Below are 21,405 nucleotides of genomic sequence, written 5' to 3'. Positions count from 1 at the left end.
CCCATTATTTGAGAGCTGACAACGTGCCTGGTGCTGTATCCCATACAGACTAGAAATATCTTCACATCTTCCCCCTGCCATGTAGTGTTAAGGGTAGTGGAAGTCCTTGCTGACTCCTTCTACTTGCTTCCTAGTTCATATTTTACCTTTATACTCTGTAGCATAAGACAGATAATTTGTAGAGAAGAGAAAGGACACAATCAGCCAGTGGTCATGCAGGGCTTCATACAGGTCAATATTCTACTCTCCCTGATGAGATATGGGCTAGAAGGTATGGTGCAGTCCAGGAGATGTCCTATGTTTGCAACCAGGTATAATGAGACTGAAACCCATCCTGACTCCAGGATGTGCTGTGTCTGTCACTATCTGGCCCAGACTGTTTTCACCCACAGTGGGTGGTGCCAATTCTTAATCGTAAGATAGAGAACATCATTTAAAAATCAATAACTCAAACACAATGAATGTTAGTTTCAGTTAGCTAAAGGCATCCAGATAGCACAATGAGCAGAATGTTAAGGCCTAGATAGAATGAGACCTCACTTGCATGCATGATTAAGGCTAGTTTATAAAACCATTCTAATAAACTTTACTGGAGAATGGTGTTTTGCTTCACGGAACTTACTTTAAAAGAACAGAGGTGCTTAAATACAGCTGAGATAAAGACTGAATCAGTTAACCTTGCCAGTGGCTGGCTTTGAATGTTATAGCTGAAAGTGATTTACCTTTTAACTCGAAATCTAATTACCAGGTCTCTAGGAGAACAAATTCATTTCCTTTCCTGTTAAGGAAACCAGTGTAATTGATGCACAGTCGACCAGTGGATCTCTTTGCCAGGGGATGTTGTGAGGGCCAAAACTATAATTGTGTTTTGGTTTTTTGTGTTAGAAGTTCATGGAGGATAGGTCCATCAATGGTTATTAGCCAAGATGGTCAGGGATGCAACCCCATGCTATGGGTGTCCCTAAGCCTCTGACTGCCAGATGCTGGGACTGGATCACTTGATGATTGCCCTGTTCTGTCCATTCCCTTTGAAGCATCTGGCATTGGTCACTGTTGGAAGACAGGATGTTGGGCTAGATGGACCATTGTTCTGACCCAGTATGGCCATTCTTTTGCTCTTACTATAAGTCTTTTTTGTGAAAGAGACTTATGCCTATATGTGCAGCACTGCAGTGGTACAGTTCTAGTACAGCTGGTGAAGATGCTGTATGCCAACGGGGTTGAGCTCTTCTGTTGACATAAAAAAACCACTTCTGTGAGCAGCATATGCTGTCAACAGGAGAACCTCTCCCGCTGACGTAGCATTGTGCACACAAGTTCTTATGTTTGTGTAACTTGGGTGTGAATGAGCAACATACGTTTTGTTGACTTAGCCTCTATGCCAATGATTCAACCATAAAGTCAGACACCAGAAAGCAGTGGTGATTTCTTGCACTTGCTCGCTAAGGCTATTTGGCTGCTGTGTCTACACTAGCAATTTTGTTGGTGTAACTTACGTTGTTCAAAGGTGTGGAGGAAAAAAAATACCTTGAGCGGCAAGTTACACCCCCAGAAATGCCACTGTGGACAGCATTATATCAGCAGGAGACTGTCTCCCGCTGACATAGCTACAGACGCTTAATGGGGGTGGTTTAATTATGTTGATGGGAGAGCTCTCTCTCCTGTCAGCATAGAGTGGCTACATGGGAGATTTTACAGCAGCACAGCTGCATCGGTATGTGGCCTAAGGCTGTTTTTACTATGTATCCTGCAGTACATTGGGCACCTTACTGTACCTAAAAAGCACACCCTGTGATGAGTGAGTTCAAAGTGGCTGCTGTTGACACTCGTATATTATGCTTCACTCATGGAGACTTTACACTTTGTCTTCACTAATTCTTTTAATCTGAAATAAACCATCCCAACTGAAAGCCCAGATATGTTTAGGGAACATCACAACCAACCTCTCATTTAGACTAAATATTTATTTTATTTGACTTGCTCAAATTAAGACTAACTGAAGTTCAGATTGTAAAAATGTTCCTTGCTTTTGTATATTTTGACTCCTTGAGTGACTGTTCAGGAGTATTTAGGCTAGTGTCCTACATTTTTGGTCCTTGGTCTCCTAATAGCAAATACTTTTCTAATTATAATACCTGAAGTAGTACTGGCTTTGCTCTCTTTCTCAATATCAAACTGTCGCTTTTGGGCCAACATTGAGAATAACACAAAATCACCACAAACATCCCATGGCTGCAGTGTCTCGTCACTCAACAGCACACCTGGTGGTTAATTAAAAGTTGTATTGAGGGTTTCTGAACGGAATCTATCCAGTCCTCATCTGGTCCAAGAGCTCTACAAGGGAATAGAGAAATTAGGAGATCCTTGGCCACCTATGGCGGATATATTGCCTCACCTAGGCCAAAATGGGGGTGGGGGAAGGGAGTTTAATGGTTGGTGAGTGCAATATTTCTGTATCTAAAGCCTTCTGGTTTATCATGATACATTATGTGGTGCTAGTATCCCCAAGATAGCATGCTGGGGGTTGTGGGTGAAGGGAGGGATTAAAACACAAAAAAGGGTTTGTTCGTTCTGGTGAGCTGCTGAAAAACAGTCTTTTCATGAGAGAATGAAGTGAAAATACATTTACTTTGATCCTTCTTCCATATAAATACCAGATCAATTAAAGGGCGCAGCAGTGTGGTAAGGTTAAATATGCTGTGCTTTTTGGTGCCTCTTATTTGTTCTGGCAGGGAGTCACTACAGAGTGACTTCATGTTTAACAGGGCACTGTCTTGAGGGCCCAGGTGTCACTGGGTTTTTTCCCCTTTGCTTATAAGGCCCTTTGAAAGCCTGGTGTGGTGAGGAATGTCCTTACTTCCATTGCACATGCATGTTGCTGCTATTGTCACTTAGTCCATGAGTCAAAGTAAAGAGGAGCATGAGGGAATAAAACTTCCTCTCTCTGCTAAACACAAGTATAGTTCCAACGCCTACTTATTTAGAGCTCCCTTTCCTTACTATTGCCATAGAGCATCCCTTCTGTCTTTCTCTCTAACATGGTGGGCATAATTATGCCACTATGAGCTTCTCATGTCAGCAAGGAGAAATGGCCCTACTGTCCTGCCATTTGCAGGCCTGATTGGATCTCCACCTCTTGTTCTGCATGTGAGAATGGACCACTTGCTCAGATCTCTGAGGCAACACTAGTGGGAGCCCAGAGCAAGAGATCAACTGCCATTCTAGATGCAGAGAGGGAGCACAGAGCAGTAGCCTCTGCCAATATTAGTAGGTTTTATCCGCTATTTATTTCTTGCCATGTCAAAAAGATTTCTCCAACTGTAATTGGAAATCTCTTTGTATAGCTATAATCCTGCCCTGCACCTATTTGGCTGAGGGGTCTTAGATATGGGAAGACTAATTCCACAGCACAAGTTTCACATATGACATTCATGTAACAAGATGACTGACTCTAATGTGCTACAGTATTTTCAAAACCGTTTTTGACTGGGGTGACCTCAGTGAGCAACCACTAGTTAATGACTTGTAGCCTACTAATACTCCTCAGTCTGAACCTTTTAAAGGGGTATTTTTAGGGTAAACGTCCTTAATTTTGTTGCTAGTAACTTAGATTATTAAAAGAAATAATTACAAAATGTTTTGTTTCCCATACACAAAGAACAGCCATCTACTCTCAATCAGTGACCTTCATTGCATAAGGGAACCCTACAAAACAAAAATAAGGTGTCCATGAAAGAGCACAGTGCCTGGAGGAGGCTACCTTTGAATACAAAATGGCAGGTAGCTCTGCAGGGAGGAGATGTCTCCATTCTAAAAGTGCAGTGGTTGGCACCGGGGGCTACTACCCCTGAATGGATCTTTAATGGCTCCCAGTGGAGCAGATTACTGTCATACCAGTGAAAAAGGTCCACAGTAATTATCTTGCATACACTGTAGTTTATTTGAGAAAAAATTACACATGCGGGGTAAAGGGTTACATTAAGCACATAACTCCTATGTTAGACATTAAGAGCATACATTCCTCTTAGTGAGCCTCTCTTTCACAAACATACACAAACAGGCTCTGTGCTAGCCTCATGCAGTTCCTGCTTGGCAAACAGAGAAAGTGGTTACCAATTCTATGGACAGATTCTTCTCTCCAGGTCTGGTCTCCTCAGCCCTCTGGTCTGTCTCGGATTCCCTCGAGGCAAGGCCTTGGCTGCCTGGAGACCCCTCTGGCTCAGTCCTACTTGAGCCCACGGAGCAGAGTTTTGGCTACTCTGTCTAGCAGCATTGCTTCTTTAAGTGTTAATTAAGGAATCCCTCAACAGTAATTTAATTTGCTTGATTTTTATACTCTACGTCCTCAAAGGAGTCACATGTCTTAAAAGCATGCCCAGTGGGCGTGTGGCTACTAATTTTTACCCAATTAATACTTTAGGAGGAGACTGCAGAGTGGTGCCAACTGAAAATTACCACACATTCACTCCCTTATCAATCATTCACTTCAGCCTCCTGCGTGATGTCCTTCAACAGGGTCGAGATGCCCTGGTCAGCCCAGGCTCCACTCAAGATGTTCTACATGTGTTGTTTGCTTTCAAGTGGACATATTTGCTGACTCAAAGATCAGTATCGATCATAAACGCAGCATGGAGGCAGTAAGTTTCACCTCTGGCATCTGCCTGATGCTAAGAGAAGGATACTGCTCCCAAAATTCTCTTTTGCAGTTCAATCATGTCAAGCCATGTTCTTACACCATTCATTTAGTATGGCTACACCATTCATTTAGTATGGCCACACCAATGTGGCACCATCCCAACACAGTGCAACCTTCCCTTACTTCCATTGTGCAATGCAAGTAGTCAGTGTTTAGTCACTTTTTCTAGTGAGGGTTTCAGACTCTAGTCCAGTGCTGTTTATATGTTTGAGCCAAAAATGCTGCAGGGTGTTAAAAGATCTGTTACCTCTAGAACTATTCACAGCCTTTCACACTGTATGAGCCCTTTTTAAGCAAAAAGCAAATTGAGATAGGCTCTGACCAGCATCCCCTGGAGCTACTCTTGCTCTGTCTGTACTAAGAATACCACCTACCATTAAGGATACTTTACTAAGTTGCTGTGCTACAACAAAGGGCTGAAATGTCCATTAAAATGAGTTTTCCTACCTGTAGTGCTGCACAAGCAATTCAAGTAGCCTTATGAGATTTTCTTAAAGAACTATTGTTTCTGTTTAGGACACACAAAGGGCTGATAGCTATTGTTAGCCCACACAGGCCAAAGAACTTAGGCATCCATGAAAAGTTATCATGGTAGTATCCCAGGCTCTGAATATGTGTTACTTTTTTCAAGTGAAAACATTTAAGTTTTGTCTTCCTATGCCTTTTGGAATACCTTAGCCTGATTCATAAATAAATGTTGACCTTGTATAAAACACCCACTTTGACATAGCTCTTCTCAGTCAGTGGATCTCATTCATCTGCATGTCGTCGTTTAGTTATGGTTAAACTGCAATTATAAATTATGATTGACTATTCTAAGGGATGAAATTTATCCTTTATATTAAAGTTTGAGCCTCATTAGCATGTGCCATGATGTTTTGCATATGTCTGAGCAACAAAGTAATGAACACTTAGCATGTGCTGCTCTCGTGAACCAGGAGGCCTTTTTAAGAGCCTTGTTATCTCCCCTTCTCCCCTCCCCACCCCCCCCAACTGTATGTCAGTACAGCAAGCCTAGAAATCTCAGCTATTCTTTTCAATTCTATTATTTTCTGGCAGTGCAATAATGGCATAGGAGACTAAAAGGTATGTGAAAATTAGTCAACAAATGTTTGGCAGTATTAACCTAAGGACAGTCTTTCTGTGCCATTAACTATTATGCCAGTATTTACTTCAGGGTTTCTCATGTACAGTGTTCCTGAAATTAACCACAATCTTGTTCCTAAGCTAAATTTATACAGATAGTAAGGTACTTGTATTGACTGCAAGCTCTTTTCTGTACTTATTACTGAATCTCTCAATACAATCATTATGGCTTGATCAGAAAATGTTGCTTTCAGATGTGGTTGGTGCCTACATTCTAGTGCAAGGTATCATATATTGCACAATGGGTCAACTATTCTATTATCTTTTAAATATGTATGTAAAAATACTCTAAGCTACTAAATGGCTTTGAAATAATGGACAAGCATCTGAATTGTGTAACTATTCAGGAGATGCTTTCCTTTGAATACATGAGTAGACATTTTTCCTGTGGGTGTTTTTGTTAGGTAGAAATGCACTGTATGTGGTTTAATGCCTACAGTGGGCAATCTGACCAAAGGACTACATGATGCCATCCTTCAGGATGAGATGTTATGTGAAGGCCTTGTCTTAAATGCTGCTCGCTGGCTGGGCATTGAGAAATGATCCCATGCATACTAAAATAAATCTACTAACTTCATCTGAAATAAGAATGTGGCAGTTGTTTAATTATGTATGTTTATACAGCACCTGATCAGTTGCCAACTTTCACATGGTAAACAAGCACCCCGACTTTCACAGTAAGCCAAAAATCAAGCTAATCCCATTTCAAAACAAGCCAATCCCTAAGAACCCCTACAGTCTGTGACTAGATTCCCGCGGTATGCAGTCTGGGGCTGGTGGACCCGCTGTGCACCCCTGACTCTTTCCCCCCTCCCTGCATCTGCTTGCCCCCCCCCCTTGCCTCTGCTTGCCAGGAGCCAATAAAAAAGAAAAAGCAACAAGCTACAAGCCAAAAACTAGCCAACAAGCAACTCACAAGCCAATTAAGCCCAAAAACAAGCCCAATTTCTGCATGTCTCTTCCCCCCCTAGAAACATAGGGGGTTTAGCATGTCTGCACATAATACAATGGGGCCCTAGTCTGTAACTAGGGCTCATATGTACTTTGGTAATAGGAATAAAAAAAGTGATGTTGCAAGCTTCTCAGGGCTGGGTGCGTCTTCCTATGTATTTGTACAGTGCCCAGCACAATGGGGCCTCTGGAAACCTCCACATTATAAATAATACTGAATTACTGAGATTATGAAAATTCACTTTTCTATTTAATTGAATCTTTATTTTAGTACAAAACTTCCATATCCTGTATATGTTACACCTGTCACTGCTGCAAAGTCACAGAACTTATTTGCATTGCCTCCGATGTTTACAGTATCCAGAGCAGCACTGTTCCACACCTTCATGAAATAGCAAATGTGGTGTAATGGTCAGATGACATTTTACTTGTCTAATTATAAAAATTCACCCATCACCCAGTGTGAACACAAATACAGTTTGCAGCCTCAGTTCCCAGATAAAGGAATTGATCCTGTAACTTTCCCCATGTGAGTTATACTTACTAACATGTATAGTGCATAAACAAAAGCCCCCAAAGATGGGTGATAAGGACATAGACTCCCATGTGAGGAAAAACTGGAAAGGATATAGGATTTCTTTAAAGAAGGGACCTAATAGGAGGCTATATTGAAATGGGGCACAAAAAGTAAATTGCACATTCTTGTGGTTTTTTCGTCTTGTAAATCAAGTGGACATTCAACAAAACCAGAAGGGAACATATTTAAACTGATAAAAGGAAATACATCTTTACATAAGTAACCTATGAATTGATTGCTGCATGATATCTTGAAACAAAAAGCTCCTTATGGTTCAAAATCAGACTATTGGCATGGGGGAGAACATCCAGAGTTGTGTGTGGTGTGTTTTTTTTTTTTTTTTTTTATCCTATCTAATAAGGATATAAAACCTCATTCTATAATTGCCTTCTGTAGAATTTCTTGCACCTTTCCTTGAAGCGTATGGTATTGGCCACTGTGAGATGTTACTGGGTTGCAGAGACCAATTCTAACCCTGAGTTACTAATTTAACTCCTCTTCATCCTCAGTCAGTCTGACCTAATCCCACCCAATCAACCCTCCGGCTCCCAAACAAGAGCATGAGTAGAGATTCCAAGATTTCCCCACAATATATTTAGTCAAACTAATCTGATTCTTTTGTTGTAAAGAATAAATCATAACTTATAGAATGGGTAATACCTTCTGGAAGAATCTGAATTCATGATCCTTATGTAAAACATACGGTGGTTTCTTTATTTTTCTTCAATAGTGACAATGTTAAAGTGCATGATGCTCCATGAATATCCACAGCTCCTGTTATGGGCACTTAAAGTAACAAATACTCTGCCTTTATAGAGCACCTTCATCCAAGGGTTTCAGTGTTCCCCAACAGCTAGTATTAACTAGAAATGCTGAGCACCATCAGTATCTTTGACTACACACTAATTCTATCCCATCATGTTGTGTAAATTGAGGGTTAGCAGCTAAAATAGAACTTCTTATAGGTATGCACCCAAAAGAGTAAAGTGCTAAATAGGACACCCTGATCAATTGAAGGAGTATGTTGCCAAATACTTCTGATATAAAAGATGTAAAGTATGTTCCTACCATACAACAAATGTCTTGTAATGGATCCCTAATGCTGTAGCTACATATATTCATAACTACTCCAAATTGGATTGGACAGAGCATTAGTAAATGTTCTGTAGGCAGCAATCTTGAACTAGCCTGGGGGATAAATAGATGTCTTAGCTCTTTGTCTTCACAGCACCATGGAAAGATATTGCAATCGGAGCTATATCAGGTTATTATGGATTTTTCTGGGTGGCATTCATACCTGTCCCTGGTATGTAACTTTACTAAGGCTAATGAACACAAAGATATGGAAATCTACCACTTATCTTCCTTCCTTCCTTTTTTTCCTCCTGATAATTATAACATTGGTTTCTCTTATGTCAGTGCAAACAAGGACTGGTTCCTGATATAACCATTGGTGATTTTTAAAAGGTCAGATTAATGAGTAAAATGCTTGGTTTCCCCCTTATTAGGGCCTGTACAAAAGAGCACAAAAGTACTCTCTATGGATGTGTCTTGTGTCCAATGTTCTGCCCCCTGTTAGCACCCCTGGTTTGTGGGTGTCAAAACACCTCTGTCTACTTTGGGGTCCATTCTGTGGGTCTACCATCAATCTGCTGTTATCCAGAGCAGAGAAATGACCATTAGATCAGGTTAAGTAGCCAGGGGAGTGACTCGCTTGAAACAAGGTGCTCCTTAAGTTTTTACTTTAGTGGCTCTTAGGATACAACCACACATTTCCCATCCCACTTCCCAGTGCACGTGGTACCAAGGACCAGACACCAGGGCTGTACACTTGCTCAAGAGAGGTTTGGTGCAGGGTAACAGTGTTTGAAACTACTCTTTCAGTAGGGTTAATGCACACCACATGGGAGTAATTCTGTACCTGTGCATTACTTTCAGCAAGACTAGGCCCCCGTGCATAAACTTAATGGAAGAAATCAGAGAGGAATGCAAGTGGTGACCATGCTTACTTTCCTGATACTTAATGAGTTTTTTTTGTTTTTGTTTTCTCCCCCCTTTCAGCCAAATATCCAACAATTAAATCTCTAATGGGACCAGATCCCCACTTAAAATGGATTGTATCTGGAATGGTGTTGACACAGCTTCTAGCCTGCTACTTGGTGAAAGATTTATCTTGGAAATGGGTTTTCTTTTGGGCTTATGCTTTTGGGGGCTGCATCAATCACTCAATGGCGCTAGCAATCCATGATATTTCACACAATGTTGCCTTTGGTAACAAGCAGGCTAAGTGGAATAGATGGTTTGCAGTGTTTGCCAACCTGCCAATTGGACTTCCTTACTCCGCCTCCTTCAAGAAATACCACATTGACCATCATCGATACCTTGGTGGAGACGCTTTGGATGTGGATATTCCAACTGACTTCGAAGGCTGGTTCTTTTGCACTCCATTTCGGAAATTTATTTGGCTCATCCTCCAACCACTCTTCTATGGCCTGAGACCTCTTTATGTGAACCCCAAAACAGTTACTCAGATGGAAATATTTAATGCCCTGGTACAATTCTCTATTGATTTTATAATCTACTACCTATGGGGCCTGAAGCCTGTCGTTTATTTAATATCAGGCACGTTACTTTGCATGGGTTTGCATCCTATTGCCGGGCACTTCATAGCAGAACATTACATGTTCTTAAAAGGCTATGAAACCTATTCTTATTATGGACCTCTCAACTGGATCACCTTTAATGCAGGCTACCACATGGAGCACCATGATTTCCCTAGCATTCCTGGATGCAAGCTGCCAATGGTAAGCATATATGTGGATCCTTGTAAAAGTTGCTAGAGCAGTTTAATTTGGAATGGCGTGTATTATAGCAATAGCCACTTTTAACTAAGGCTAAAGCACATTTTTCAACCTACCAAAAGGCCATTGTGGGAGAAAATAGAAGTTAGAGCCAGAAATGGGAGTGTGTGTGTGTGTGGGGGAGGTTTACACACAAACAGTGCAAGGGGGTTTAACAATATGATTTCTTTTGCATGGAAAAACATTACCTAAGAGTTCCAACTCTTCAACTTCCTAAGTTCGGCCTCTTCAGCTTATTGTGGTGTGTACAGCAGTGGTTCCCAAAGCTGGTCCGCCTCTTCTTCAGGGAAAGCCCCTGGCGGGCCAGACCAGTTTGTTTACCTGCCGCGTCCGTAGGTTCGGCCGATCGCAGCTCCCACTGGCTGCGGTTCGCTGCTCCAGGCCAATGGGGGCTGTGGGAAGTGGCGTGGGCCAAGGGACATGCTGGCCACCCTTCCTGCAGCCCCCATTGGCCTGGAGCGGCAAACTGCGGCCAGTGGGAGCCGCGATCGGCCGAACCTACGGACGCAGCAGGTAAACAAACTGGTCTGGCCCGCCAGGGGCTTTCCCTGAACAAGCAGCAGACCAGCTTTGAGAACCACTGGAGTACAGTATATGTGCAATGGTGGATATAGATGAGTAGGTTTTTATGGGATGGAGGTACATCTATGTCTAAAATGGTGCCCTTCATATATGGGCAGGGGCACCGGAATGGGGGGCCAGGGGGCCATGGCCTGCCCCCACTTTCCCAAATGATAAGGGGCAGTGCAGGGGCGGGGCCTCAGGGGTGGGGAAGGGACTGTGCGGGAGGACAGGGCCATGGTTTGGGCACTCATGCTGCCCCCCCACCTCCCCCCGAGAGCTTCCGCTGCTCCTGTATATGGGGATAGCTGAGATGGCCACGTGTCTGCTGCGTACACTAAGTTGGCAATGGAACATCCTACTCCGCATACCAGATGCTGAGGTGGCTCAGATTATTTACATTTAGTGTCAAAATCCTCTTTGGCTGTTCTTGAACAGGACCTGTGAATAGCTTAAAAATGAGTTGGTTGCTTCTGTGTAAACTAAAAACAGCAGCAATTTATCAAGTGGAACTTGTCCAGTGATCACATCACCAGTTGAGTTGTAAAGTGTAACTGCAGACCCTATGTTTGGTGCTGAACAGAACATGAGGGCTTGGCTTGGATTCAGCCTCACTGAGCTTACCAACTTGACACAGACAACAGGGCAAATTAATGGAGTAGCTGATACGAGACTTGCTAAAGTATTAGAGGAGGGGAATGTGATTAATGCAAATCAACATGGGTTTATGGAAAATAGATTCTGTCACAATGACTTTTTTTATGAGATTACAAGTTTGGTTGATAAAGGTAATAGTCTTGACATAATATACTTAGGCTTCTGTAAGGGGTTTGACTTGGTACTGCATGACATTTAGATTGAAAAGCTAGCACAATATAAAATGGTGCACATTTAAAATGGCTAACCAATAGTTACATTTTGAAACCTATAAACAAGGAATCATAATTGAATGGGTATGTTTCTAGTGGGGTCCTGCAGGGAACAGTTTTTGACCCTATGCTATTTAACACTTACCTGGAAGAAAATCATCACTGATAAAGTTGCAGATGACCCAAAAATGGGGGGGGAGTGGCAAATAAGATTGCTCTGAATTAATGACCTATCTGGATAGCTTGGTAAACTGGGTGCAAGCAAACAATATAATATTTTAGTATGGGTCAAAGTAAATGTACACATCTAGGAGCAATGAATGTAGGCCATACTTACATAATGAGGGACTCTGCCCTGGAAAGTAGTAACTCTCTGAAAAAGATTTGGTGGTCATGGGGAATAATCAACTGAACATGAGCTGCCAGTGTGATGCTGTGGCCAAAAAGAAGTTAACGCAAACCTGTGGATGCATAAACGGGGGAACCTAGGAGAAGAAGTTTTTTACCTCTGTATTTGGCACTGGTGCAACTGCTGGTGGAATACTGTGTCCAGTTCTGGTGCTCACAATTCAAGAAGGCTGCTGATAAACTGGAGAGGGTTTAGAGAAGAGCCGTGAGAACGTTTAAAGAATTATAAACCTGTCTTACAGTGTTAGACTCATGGAGCTAAATTTTTTTAGTTTAACAAAGAAATTTAAGGGGTGACTTGATTAGTCTAAAGTATTTACATGGGGAATGAATATTTGATAACTAGCTTTTCAATCTAGCAGATAAAGTTTTAACATGATCCAATGGCTGAAAGAGGAAGCTAGACAAATTCAGACTGGAAATAAGATGAATGTTTAACAGTGAGGGTAATTAACCATTGGAACAACTTACCAAGGGTTATGGTGGATTCTCCATCACTGATCATTTTTAAATCAAGATTGGATGTTCTTCTAAAAGATCTGTTCTAGGAATAATTTTGGGAACATTCTATAGGCTGTGTTCTACAGGTCAGACTAGATGATCAGTGGTCCCTTCTGGCCTTGGAATCTATTTGAACCTTTGAAAACACAGTTCAGAGACACAGGCCAAAAGTGACTAGTGATTGTAGATGCTTCAGTTATAGGTCCCCAAAACTGGAATGTATGAAATTGGCTTGATGTTCAGAAAGTGCTAAGTATTCACTGTCTGAAAATCCAGCCATGTTTATATGTCTAAAATTAGACTTCCAAGAGTTGATTACCTAAGTCCAGGGCCAGGGATGGCTTTGCCTTGGTCTTTGTTTTGTTACAAGTTGCCTAACAGCTCTTCTTGCTTTGGTGGTTGATGCTGGGCTTTATGGAAGAACCCCTTTTAGGAAGGGATTCAAATGTGGAATATTTGGAGGCTTTGTGTACAGGCCAACAGGAGAGAAGGATACAAAAGGAGTGGTGAAGCTGAGGCAAAGTTATGGCATGGACTCCACTTTACTACTGTTTACTGCAGAGAACTCTGGTGTTCTCCATATTGGTTCAAGCACCACTTTATGCTTGTAAATGCTCTGTCCATCCAAGTACTCCTGACACTTCACAAGCATCCCCATGACTGTTGTGGGCACACTGAATTTGAGCAATCCTTGTGTATGCCTCCTCCCTGTGGAGGCTCAATGCAAGCTACTTCAGTGCTGGTGTCTGTGGGGAAGTGCAGGTGTTACTCTTTAAGTGGCTTTCCATGCCTGCTCCAAAGTGCTCTTGCCCTTCAAGTGATGGTTCTGCCACCTGTGCCTGGAGTAGGATGGTGACAGACCCAAAATCAGTCAAGTTAGTCTTCAGCTGGTCTTGGCTCCCTCAAAGCTTCCCTGCTTCCAATGAGAAGAATGCAGGACACAGCCTTCCTGAAAGTAGCTTTTAATTTTAAAGTTTTGATTGCAATTACCTTTATTGATCATGCTTTAAAATGTGACTATAAAGATATCTGCTTCTGCAATGCCAAGCAGAGCAAGGTTAGTGAGTACATTCTGCACACACAAACAAAATAGTGTTATTCCATAAGTGAATGTGTGTACTTCTGCTGGGGGGGGGCCTCTGGTTGGCTGTGAGGCACGTGTTCCAGACTAGTGAGACCTGAAAAAGGGACACTTACAAAAACAGTAATGTGACCCCTGCCTCTTCATGGCACTCAAACAACCACTGGTGCCTCTTCCCACCTCTTCACTGACAAATCCAGGGGGAGGAGGACACCATATAAAATGGGCAGGTGTGGGGTGGTGGTGTGAAACTAGCTGGGAGTCATGGACTTGTCTGGAAGCATGTCCCACTTGCAGGTCAGTGTGTACGGACTACTCTGGTTTTTGGAACTTAGAAGGAGATGTAAAGAGAAGGAAATGAATATGTTGTGATTATGACAAACTTTTAAAGCTATTGCACATTGGAGCTGGCAGAGAACTTTCCGTGGATGTCTTTGACAGAAAATAGCTTTTGGCAGATGCGGAAATTTTTGCAAGCTACTTTTTTTTTTTGGTAGAAATTTTTGACTTTAATTAGAAAGATCAAAACTGAACTTTTCCCTTCATTCTTCAGTTACCAAAAATGCTAGAGACCAACTTTAAACATATACTTTCCCTGCAAAAATTAGTTTTGTTTTCTTCTACCAGCTCTATTGCACAAAATTCACAACATTAGCAAACACATTTTTATGTTTCTAATTTCTATTTTAACAGCAAGCACCTGACCCACCTGGAGCATCCCTGTCCAAAGGCAGTGGCTGGACTAGTTGTAGTGAGCTTAAACCTAGCTCTCTCAAGGGAATAACTCCTGGCTCTCAAAGTCTTGTGTAGCTTTGTGGGCAGGACAACCAATGGAAGGAGCCATTGGAACAGGCCAAATATGTAGGTGATGATATAGTATTGCATATAGTCAGAGTGGTTATATTGTACCTGCTTTATATTAATAAGCATTCAGGGCTTTGGGCACTACAAAAACCCTTCAGTTCAATAGATCAAAGACTAACAAATGCATGCTGCATCTGCTCCAGGGAGCTGTGATAAAATTATGGGATATATCTCAATGCACAATACTGCAACAGTTGGAGGGACCATTTTGTGCACACGCTGCACTGGCTCACTTAAAGGAGACAGGCTAGGATGGAATGAGTGGCCCTCAAAACACTCTGCTGTATTGATGGTTGAAAAATTGTACTGATTTCTTGAATAAAATTTCAAGAAATGTTACCACATTCAGATAAAACTTACTTCATTAGGTCTACTTAACTGCAGTGCTTAACCTTGGAATTGTTAAATCCTCTAATATAGTTGGTCCTTTAGATGTAGAATCTATAGCTTTATCTATCAGCAAGTACAAAATGGGAGCTCTTTGAGTATGATCAGGTCTCGTACATAATGGGGGAAATGAGGGAATAAATGGACCTTGTACTGCACTTTCATTTGTTTATCAGAAATTGATATTTAGCTTCATCTACCACAGATGGCTCATTCAGAATGTCCCAAGCAACGTGTTTGCCATTGGAAAAACCTGTATCAGTGTGACCCTCAGAAGATCTCTGAATAGAAACAGAAAACATTAGGCTATACTGTAACCTAGTAGCCGTTAAAATGGGAGCCTCCTATGATGGCAGCAGAACTCCTTTCCTCCTTCAATGAGCTGTGGGATGACTGCTTTTCTTGTACACCATGAAATTAGTATCCTGTCCTGAAGTACCAGTTTTGAAGAAAAACATGTTCTGCTCAAGGCTGGCTAGTCTTTGTGTGAATTTTTTTCACTGTCAAATTTAATAATATTGCATTCTTTTCTGACCAGGGGAAGAAAGATCCATTCTGCTTATCTGTAGAGTTGACACCCTTGTAAAAATGCTCCAAAGGATAACGCAAGTCTTTCCCACCCCTAGCATTAGAAAAAAAGATCCACTGTTACACTGGGTATTACCTGAGGCAAAGAAGTTATTCATAAAACTTGAGGGGGAAGTACTGGGCAGGGTGTGAAACCAGAGTTCCTAGGCTGACAGCCTCAGAATAACTCTAGTAGCTGTGCTTGTTTGAAGCACAAGTTAAATTGACAGCAGAAGCAGTGGAATTAGCTGGCTTATTACAGTTTTGTATTTTTACACATACCTTAGAACTATCCAGTTGCTCACAGCTAGCTTATGATGTCCTTGTCCTCCTCCTCCTATTCTTTCCTTAGACTTTCAGCACTACTAAAGCACTTACTTTGGAAAGTGATGAATACAGCTGTACTAAAGCACTGGAATCGCAGTGGCGTCTAAGAGCTCCAGTTATAGCCCTGTACCCTATGGTGCCTGGGTGCTGTAGAAACCAAACAAAGTCCCTGTCTCAGTGCTTGCAAGCACTTTAAGAGAAGAGACATCAGTTGGTTAAAGGGGGAGCACAAGCAAACAACAGCACAGTACAGCTTAGGATGATAAGCACTGGCCTCAACATACCACCTGCCAACTAGTTATCCAGCCTCTTGTAGACATTAGGGCAATGCTTCAGGCTGCTGTAGTGCCTTCCACCTGAAGGTATCAAAACTCTACAAACACCAACAAGTTAAGCCTCACACCAGCCCTCTGAGGGAAGGGAGTATTGGTATACCCATTTTACAGACTGGGGAGGACAGGACCTGAGGCAGAGATGTAAAGTAACTTGCCCAAGATAATGCAGGAAGCTAGTGGCACAGCCAGGAATAGGAGTCAGGCATTGACTCCCAGTCCTATACTTTAATCACAATGCCTCCATTTTCTTTGAGATAATGGTAATGCAATCAAATGAAATTAATACTGTGGACTACTGCCCTCAAGTAATACTATAGCAGACGTTAAGTGACTGGAAAGATAACTATTATAGGGTACCTGTCCTTATCTGCATTATCAGGCCAGAGTACATTTAATAGCAATTTAACTTCAGTTTGCTGATCTGTCAGTGTTAGGGTTTTAAAATAAAACTTGCATTAAAATACGCTTCCTTATGTCTAAATCAATGTACACGGTTCATGTTTTGTGATGCTGTTAGCATAGACAACTAAACATGCTCACTGTTTTCATATTGGATTTCTTTATACGGGTAGTTCATCAACAAACATTACAAAGCAGAACTGCACAGAACTTCAGTGCTTTTATTTCAGTGCACTTTCCAGTACGTCACAATACAGGAAACAGGCCATGAGACTTAACCCTCAGAATGCTGGTGTTTTCCAGACACTAGCTAATCAATGTTTAGGACATGGAGTATGGTACATCTGCAATCTGTAAGTGCTGGATAAAAAGCAGGGAAGTCGAGTGTCTAGGTATACAGATATCATGAACTTTAATCCTCCAATAAGAAATGTTGGCATTGTAGATAATTCCTTAAATCTAATACTACTGTTCAAACAGATATATTTTAAGGTAAGGTTTCCGAAGCTCGATGCTTCATTCTCACTCTCTATTGGTACCAGTCCCAGAGGTGTACTGATGCTGCTATTCGTGCCCTGGGGTCAGTTATAGGACTGCCCTTCCTAACTGAACTGGTGGGATGGAACTGCTTTATGCACAAGCTGGGTCCACGGTAGACCTGCCAACTCATGGTGCCATTTTGCCCTACAGCCACAGTGGGGCTGCTCTAAATCATTTTAGTATGTCCCCTGGGTACCAATCCTGCAGAGCCTGGCTCTGCTCTCAGAAACAGTGGGACTCTGGGAGATATAAAGCCTCCTTCCCCATGCAGAGTGGGACAACATTGGGAAAACTTTCTGACTCATTAGTGCTGTTCACATTAAACTGTTCCAGCCTAAATCTAGTTAGCACTAAACTGGGCTCTAACTTTGCTGGAAGCATATTTTACTGAACCCGTATTTGGTGTGCTTATAAACTGTAGGGCACTCTTACATGAGACGTTAGGAGCATATTAAGGGATGATACAATTCTGGGCACACTCAACTTGTGTAGTGTAGACAGCCTGAGAGTTGCTATTTAAACTGATTGTTGAACAAAGCCAGCTGTGTTCAGCTCCTTTCAAAACATGGGCAGGAGTCTGTCAACATAGCAGGATGCTTAACCATGGGATTGGAGAACAATACAATGAGGAGCTTGATGCCTGTTGAAAATTAAACAGCCTGTGCCCATACCCACATGGCAGGCAGAGGAAAATCCCAGTGCTTCAGGAAGCGGTGGTGATGCTCCATAGATAGCACTCAGTCTTTATGGAACCGCTGCCTTAGCACTAGGGTGAAGGAGGAGTGGTGAAGAGAAATATGCTGTTAGAAATGTAGACTCAGATGGGACATAAAACCAAGCTCCTGATTATCCAGGGCCATTTAAAAAGAAGCCCATGATAGTATTGCAAGAGTAAGGATGTTCCCCTGGTATCCTGGCCAAATCAATTTACCTAATTGATTCTAATTAATTGATACCTAAAATTCTCTCTCTAGTTTCACTAACCATCATATGCAGTTGCTTTTCCATTCTGGTGGTGGCTATATTTCAGTGGAGAGGGAGCTGATCTAATAGTCTTAAAGGATTTTACACTTCCCAGAAGATCCCAGTGTGCTTTGCCAATGTAACTATTAATTTGTATTGCAGTAACACCTAGAGGCTTGGGCTCTGGGCTCCATTTAGTAGACACCACATAATGAGGCTTGCCCCAAGGAGCTTACAATTTAAATGGACAAGACAGGGGGAAATGAAGGATTATCCCATTTTACAGAATGGGGGATGGGAATTGATGCACACAGGGAGTATGATTTGAGATTAAGGTCATACAGGGAGTTTGTTGCAGAACCAGAGTGTAACTACAGCTCTCAAGAGTCCTAGGCCAGTACCTTACCCATACAATCACCCTTTCCTGAACTGATACATGAATACCACATATGGGTCATGGTCACTGTTCCCTCTAAGCTGTGAGTGTGTGCACAAGCACAGATCCTAAACCACATGCACACCACGAAACACTGTGCATACAGAATTTTTTTTGTGCACATGGCCTGTTAAAAATTAGAGGGAACATTGGCATGGTCACCATCTCTAGGGTGAAATGAAGGAACTGTTATAATACTGCATATCAGCCCTTCACAATAGCTTTAAAATAGGTTGTGAAAAATATTTTCTAATGGAAACAATGGCATTTTATGAGATGGCAGAATGTGATAACCAGAACTGGGTCTTAACCCTGGTGTCCTGGAACAATACCCTATCTCATGGGAGGTGTGTGTATTGTTCGTAAGGCTTGTGGATTGCTTTCAGCCCTTGCATTTATATAGCACTGTTCATCCAAGTCCTTATTAACATAGTAACTTCCTCTTTTCTTGGGTGTTGGGACTGTATTACACAATTCACGCTAGAGGAGAAGTATAAAAACAGGTAAATGAATTTACAGTGTGACTAACACTGGTTTACACTTTAACTTTATCTGAGTTTCTTTCACTGAAGGTCAAAAACTTGCATATAAATGGCTCTATGGGAAGAATGGCTCATAAAAGCCCAAGTTTAAATGGGGGAAGGGATGGGGGAATTTTTATTGCATTTAACAACCTCGCTGGCTTTTAAATACTGGGTAAACAATGTTCTGGAAGGAAATCTGCTTTCAGCTCCACTACTCTGCCTGGGGCACTATGGCCCTTGTTTGTCTAAAGGGCTGAGTTCAATTTAAAAAAATAAAAATCTGCCCAGGTAAGAATAATCTTGGCAGGTTTGTGCAAATGCAGAGCAGCTCCACTGAGTCACTTGCTGCTACACTCAAGTACGTGCAGAAACAGAGTGCTGAGCTGTTGGTTGGTAATAGCAACTGTATCACCACTGTGTTGCTATAGCATCCCAATTCCATGAGTTCTTGAAATCTCTTCCTTTTCAGGCTGTCCCTCCCGCCTGCAAAACCAACTCCCTGCCCAAACTACACTTCAGATGTCGTCCTGTCCCACTAAAAATCTTTAAAATGATTTAAAAAAAACTTGTTCAGATATTGTCACTTAAGGTTTACAGCCCCCCAAACGGAAACTCCGCTATATGGGAAGGGCAGCCTGCACATACCTACGGCACTAGAGAGAGCACTTCTGAGAGCAGGCAAGGTGAATTTCTGTCACTCTGAGATCAGGTGTGCAGCTACAATACCAGCTAGTAATGGCGCACAGGGAGAAACAGAACTGTGGCCAAGCGGCACTCAGTGTGTCTTCTGAACTGGTTTGATCTTTCACGGACTTGCCACTTGTTCTTGAACCCTTAATCATGTTCAGAAGTGGGTGGCACAAAATGCATGAATTATGCTGTGATGGAGTCCTGATAGCTCAAAACAACGCCTTGTTCTCATGATGAATCAGACTAATCCATGTATCCCTTCCCTCCTCATAAAAGACTTAGTTCTGGCTGCTGAATTCTAGTCCCGTGTAACCAAAATACAAAGATTAGATTCAGAGCCATATATTTTTATTTTTTTTTTTCAAATTCTGGGGGCATGTTTGGACCAAACAGTTGGTTTTGTCCATTGGACATAGGAGCTCCTTATGAAGTTTCCAACTGGCTCTGGATACAGATCAGTTTTTTGGGTTTTTTTTTTTTTAATCAAAGTTCTAGAACCAGAACATCCCTGAATTCTTTATCAGGCCCATGTCTACTGGAAAGTTTAACAGGATGCCAGATTAGTTTGAGACTAAATTAACAGCAACTATTAAATGGGGAAACTTGAAGTGGTGCAGAATTTAGATGCTACAGCTAAAAAGACTTTGGTTTCTGTAATATTTTTTTATTTCCAGTGCAAGCAAGGCTGTTGCTGGAGTATTTCAGTCATATAAAGTGGACTACCAAACACTGTGTGCAAAAATACTCCAGAGGAAAATATGGAATTCTAGTTCAACATTTCTTTCCAGTAGAAATAGTTGTCAAAAATGCTACATCATTCATAGTCATTCAGCAGATTATGACATGGGATGCTTTTCACTGAAAGACTTAATGGTGTGGATCTTAAAGTTACAGTGGGCAAGACGCAATCTAAACTAGATACAGAAGAACCCCTGACAATGCAATGCTGGTTAAATGGGTCTCTTGTTCTTTTCAGGTGAAGAAGATAGCAGCAGAATATTATGACAACCTTCCTCAGCACCAATCTTGGGTTCGAGTTCTTTGGGATTTTGTTTTTGATGACACCATTGGTCCTTACTCACGGATTAAGAGAATATGCAAACTAGCAACAGAAAACCAATAGATTTGCTTTAGTGTCTTCATTAATAATGTTTAAAAAAAATCCAAAATTTGTGAACTTGAGTTTTCGGAGCTAAAAAATGATCTGAAGTAATATTTCTACGCACTTACCTTTTCTGTAGTACTAAAGGTGATAAAATATTGAAGCAAACGACAGGCACTGTCTTTTAGAATACTGTAACTTTTATTAAAAGGATTTTTGCTTATGTAACATTGCTCTTTGGCAGGATATCACACATGTATGTTTATAGCAGAGGCTACATAGATTCACCATCCTTTGTACCTTGGTGAAACTTTTACATTTTAAATCCATATTAAACATTTTTTTCCCCCTTTTCATCAGGATCATGCATGTGTGGTGTGAGATTCAATTTAGACTTGTCCTGGGGTGCAGAATGCTTCTAAGCTTGGGAGGAATGGAGAAACATACTTCAAACAGGTGGTTGGCTTGCCTTAATAGGTCAATGCAAGCAGGAGGCAGCCTGGATTCAAGAGCAAACTCAACCTCTTGCTTCTTTTGATGGATGAGGGCTAGGGCTGTATTATACATGCTACTTCAAGTACAGTCATCTCTGAGCTACGTCTTGGTTTCTGAGCAGATTA

The 21,405-nt window shown here is 41.7% G+C and overlaps 1 protein-coding gene across 3 annotated transcripts in view; it reads left to right on the top strand.

Annotated features, from left to right (window-relative positions):
* The window catches only part of DEGS2 (delta 4-desaturase, sphingolipid 2), a 30,820-nt gene extending 9,673 nt beyond the window's left edge, over positions 1-21,147 (top strand). Inside the window, exons 2-3 of one of the 3 annotated variants that reach the window (XM_037900942.2) lie at positions 9,432-10,174; positions 20,660-21,147. In XM_037900942.2, the coding sequence (XP_037756870.1) occupies positions 9,432-10,174; positions 20,660-20,806 (890 nt within the window). In that variant the 3' untranslated portion in view covers positions 20,807-21,147. Of the gene's footprint in view, positions 1-9,431; positions 10,175-14,344; positions 14,908-15,107; positions 16,687-20,659 lie in introns of those variants that run through there. The other 2 variants (XM_043548412.1, XM_043548411.1) reach the window with 2 other exon arrangements.
* The last annotated feature ends 258 nt before the right edge of the window (positions 21,148-21,405 follow it).

This window comes from Chelonia mydas, chromosome 6 (genome assembly GCF_015237465.2).
Source record: "Chelonia mydas isolate rCheMyd1 chromosome 6, rCheMyd1.pri.v2, whole genome shotgun sequence".
Lineage (NCBI taxonomy): Eukaryota > Metazoa > Chordata > Testudines > Cheloniidae > Chelonia > Chelonia mydas.
Note: the sequence above shows the minus strand (reverse complement) of the source record. Positions and strands in the feature narration are given on the sequence as shown.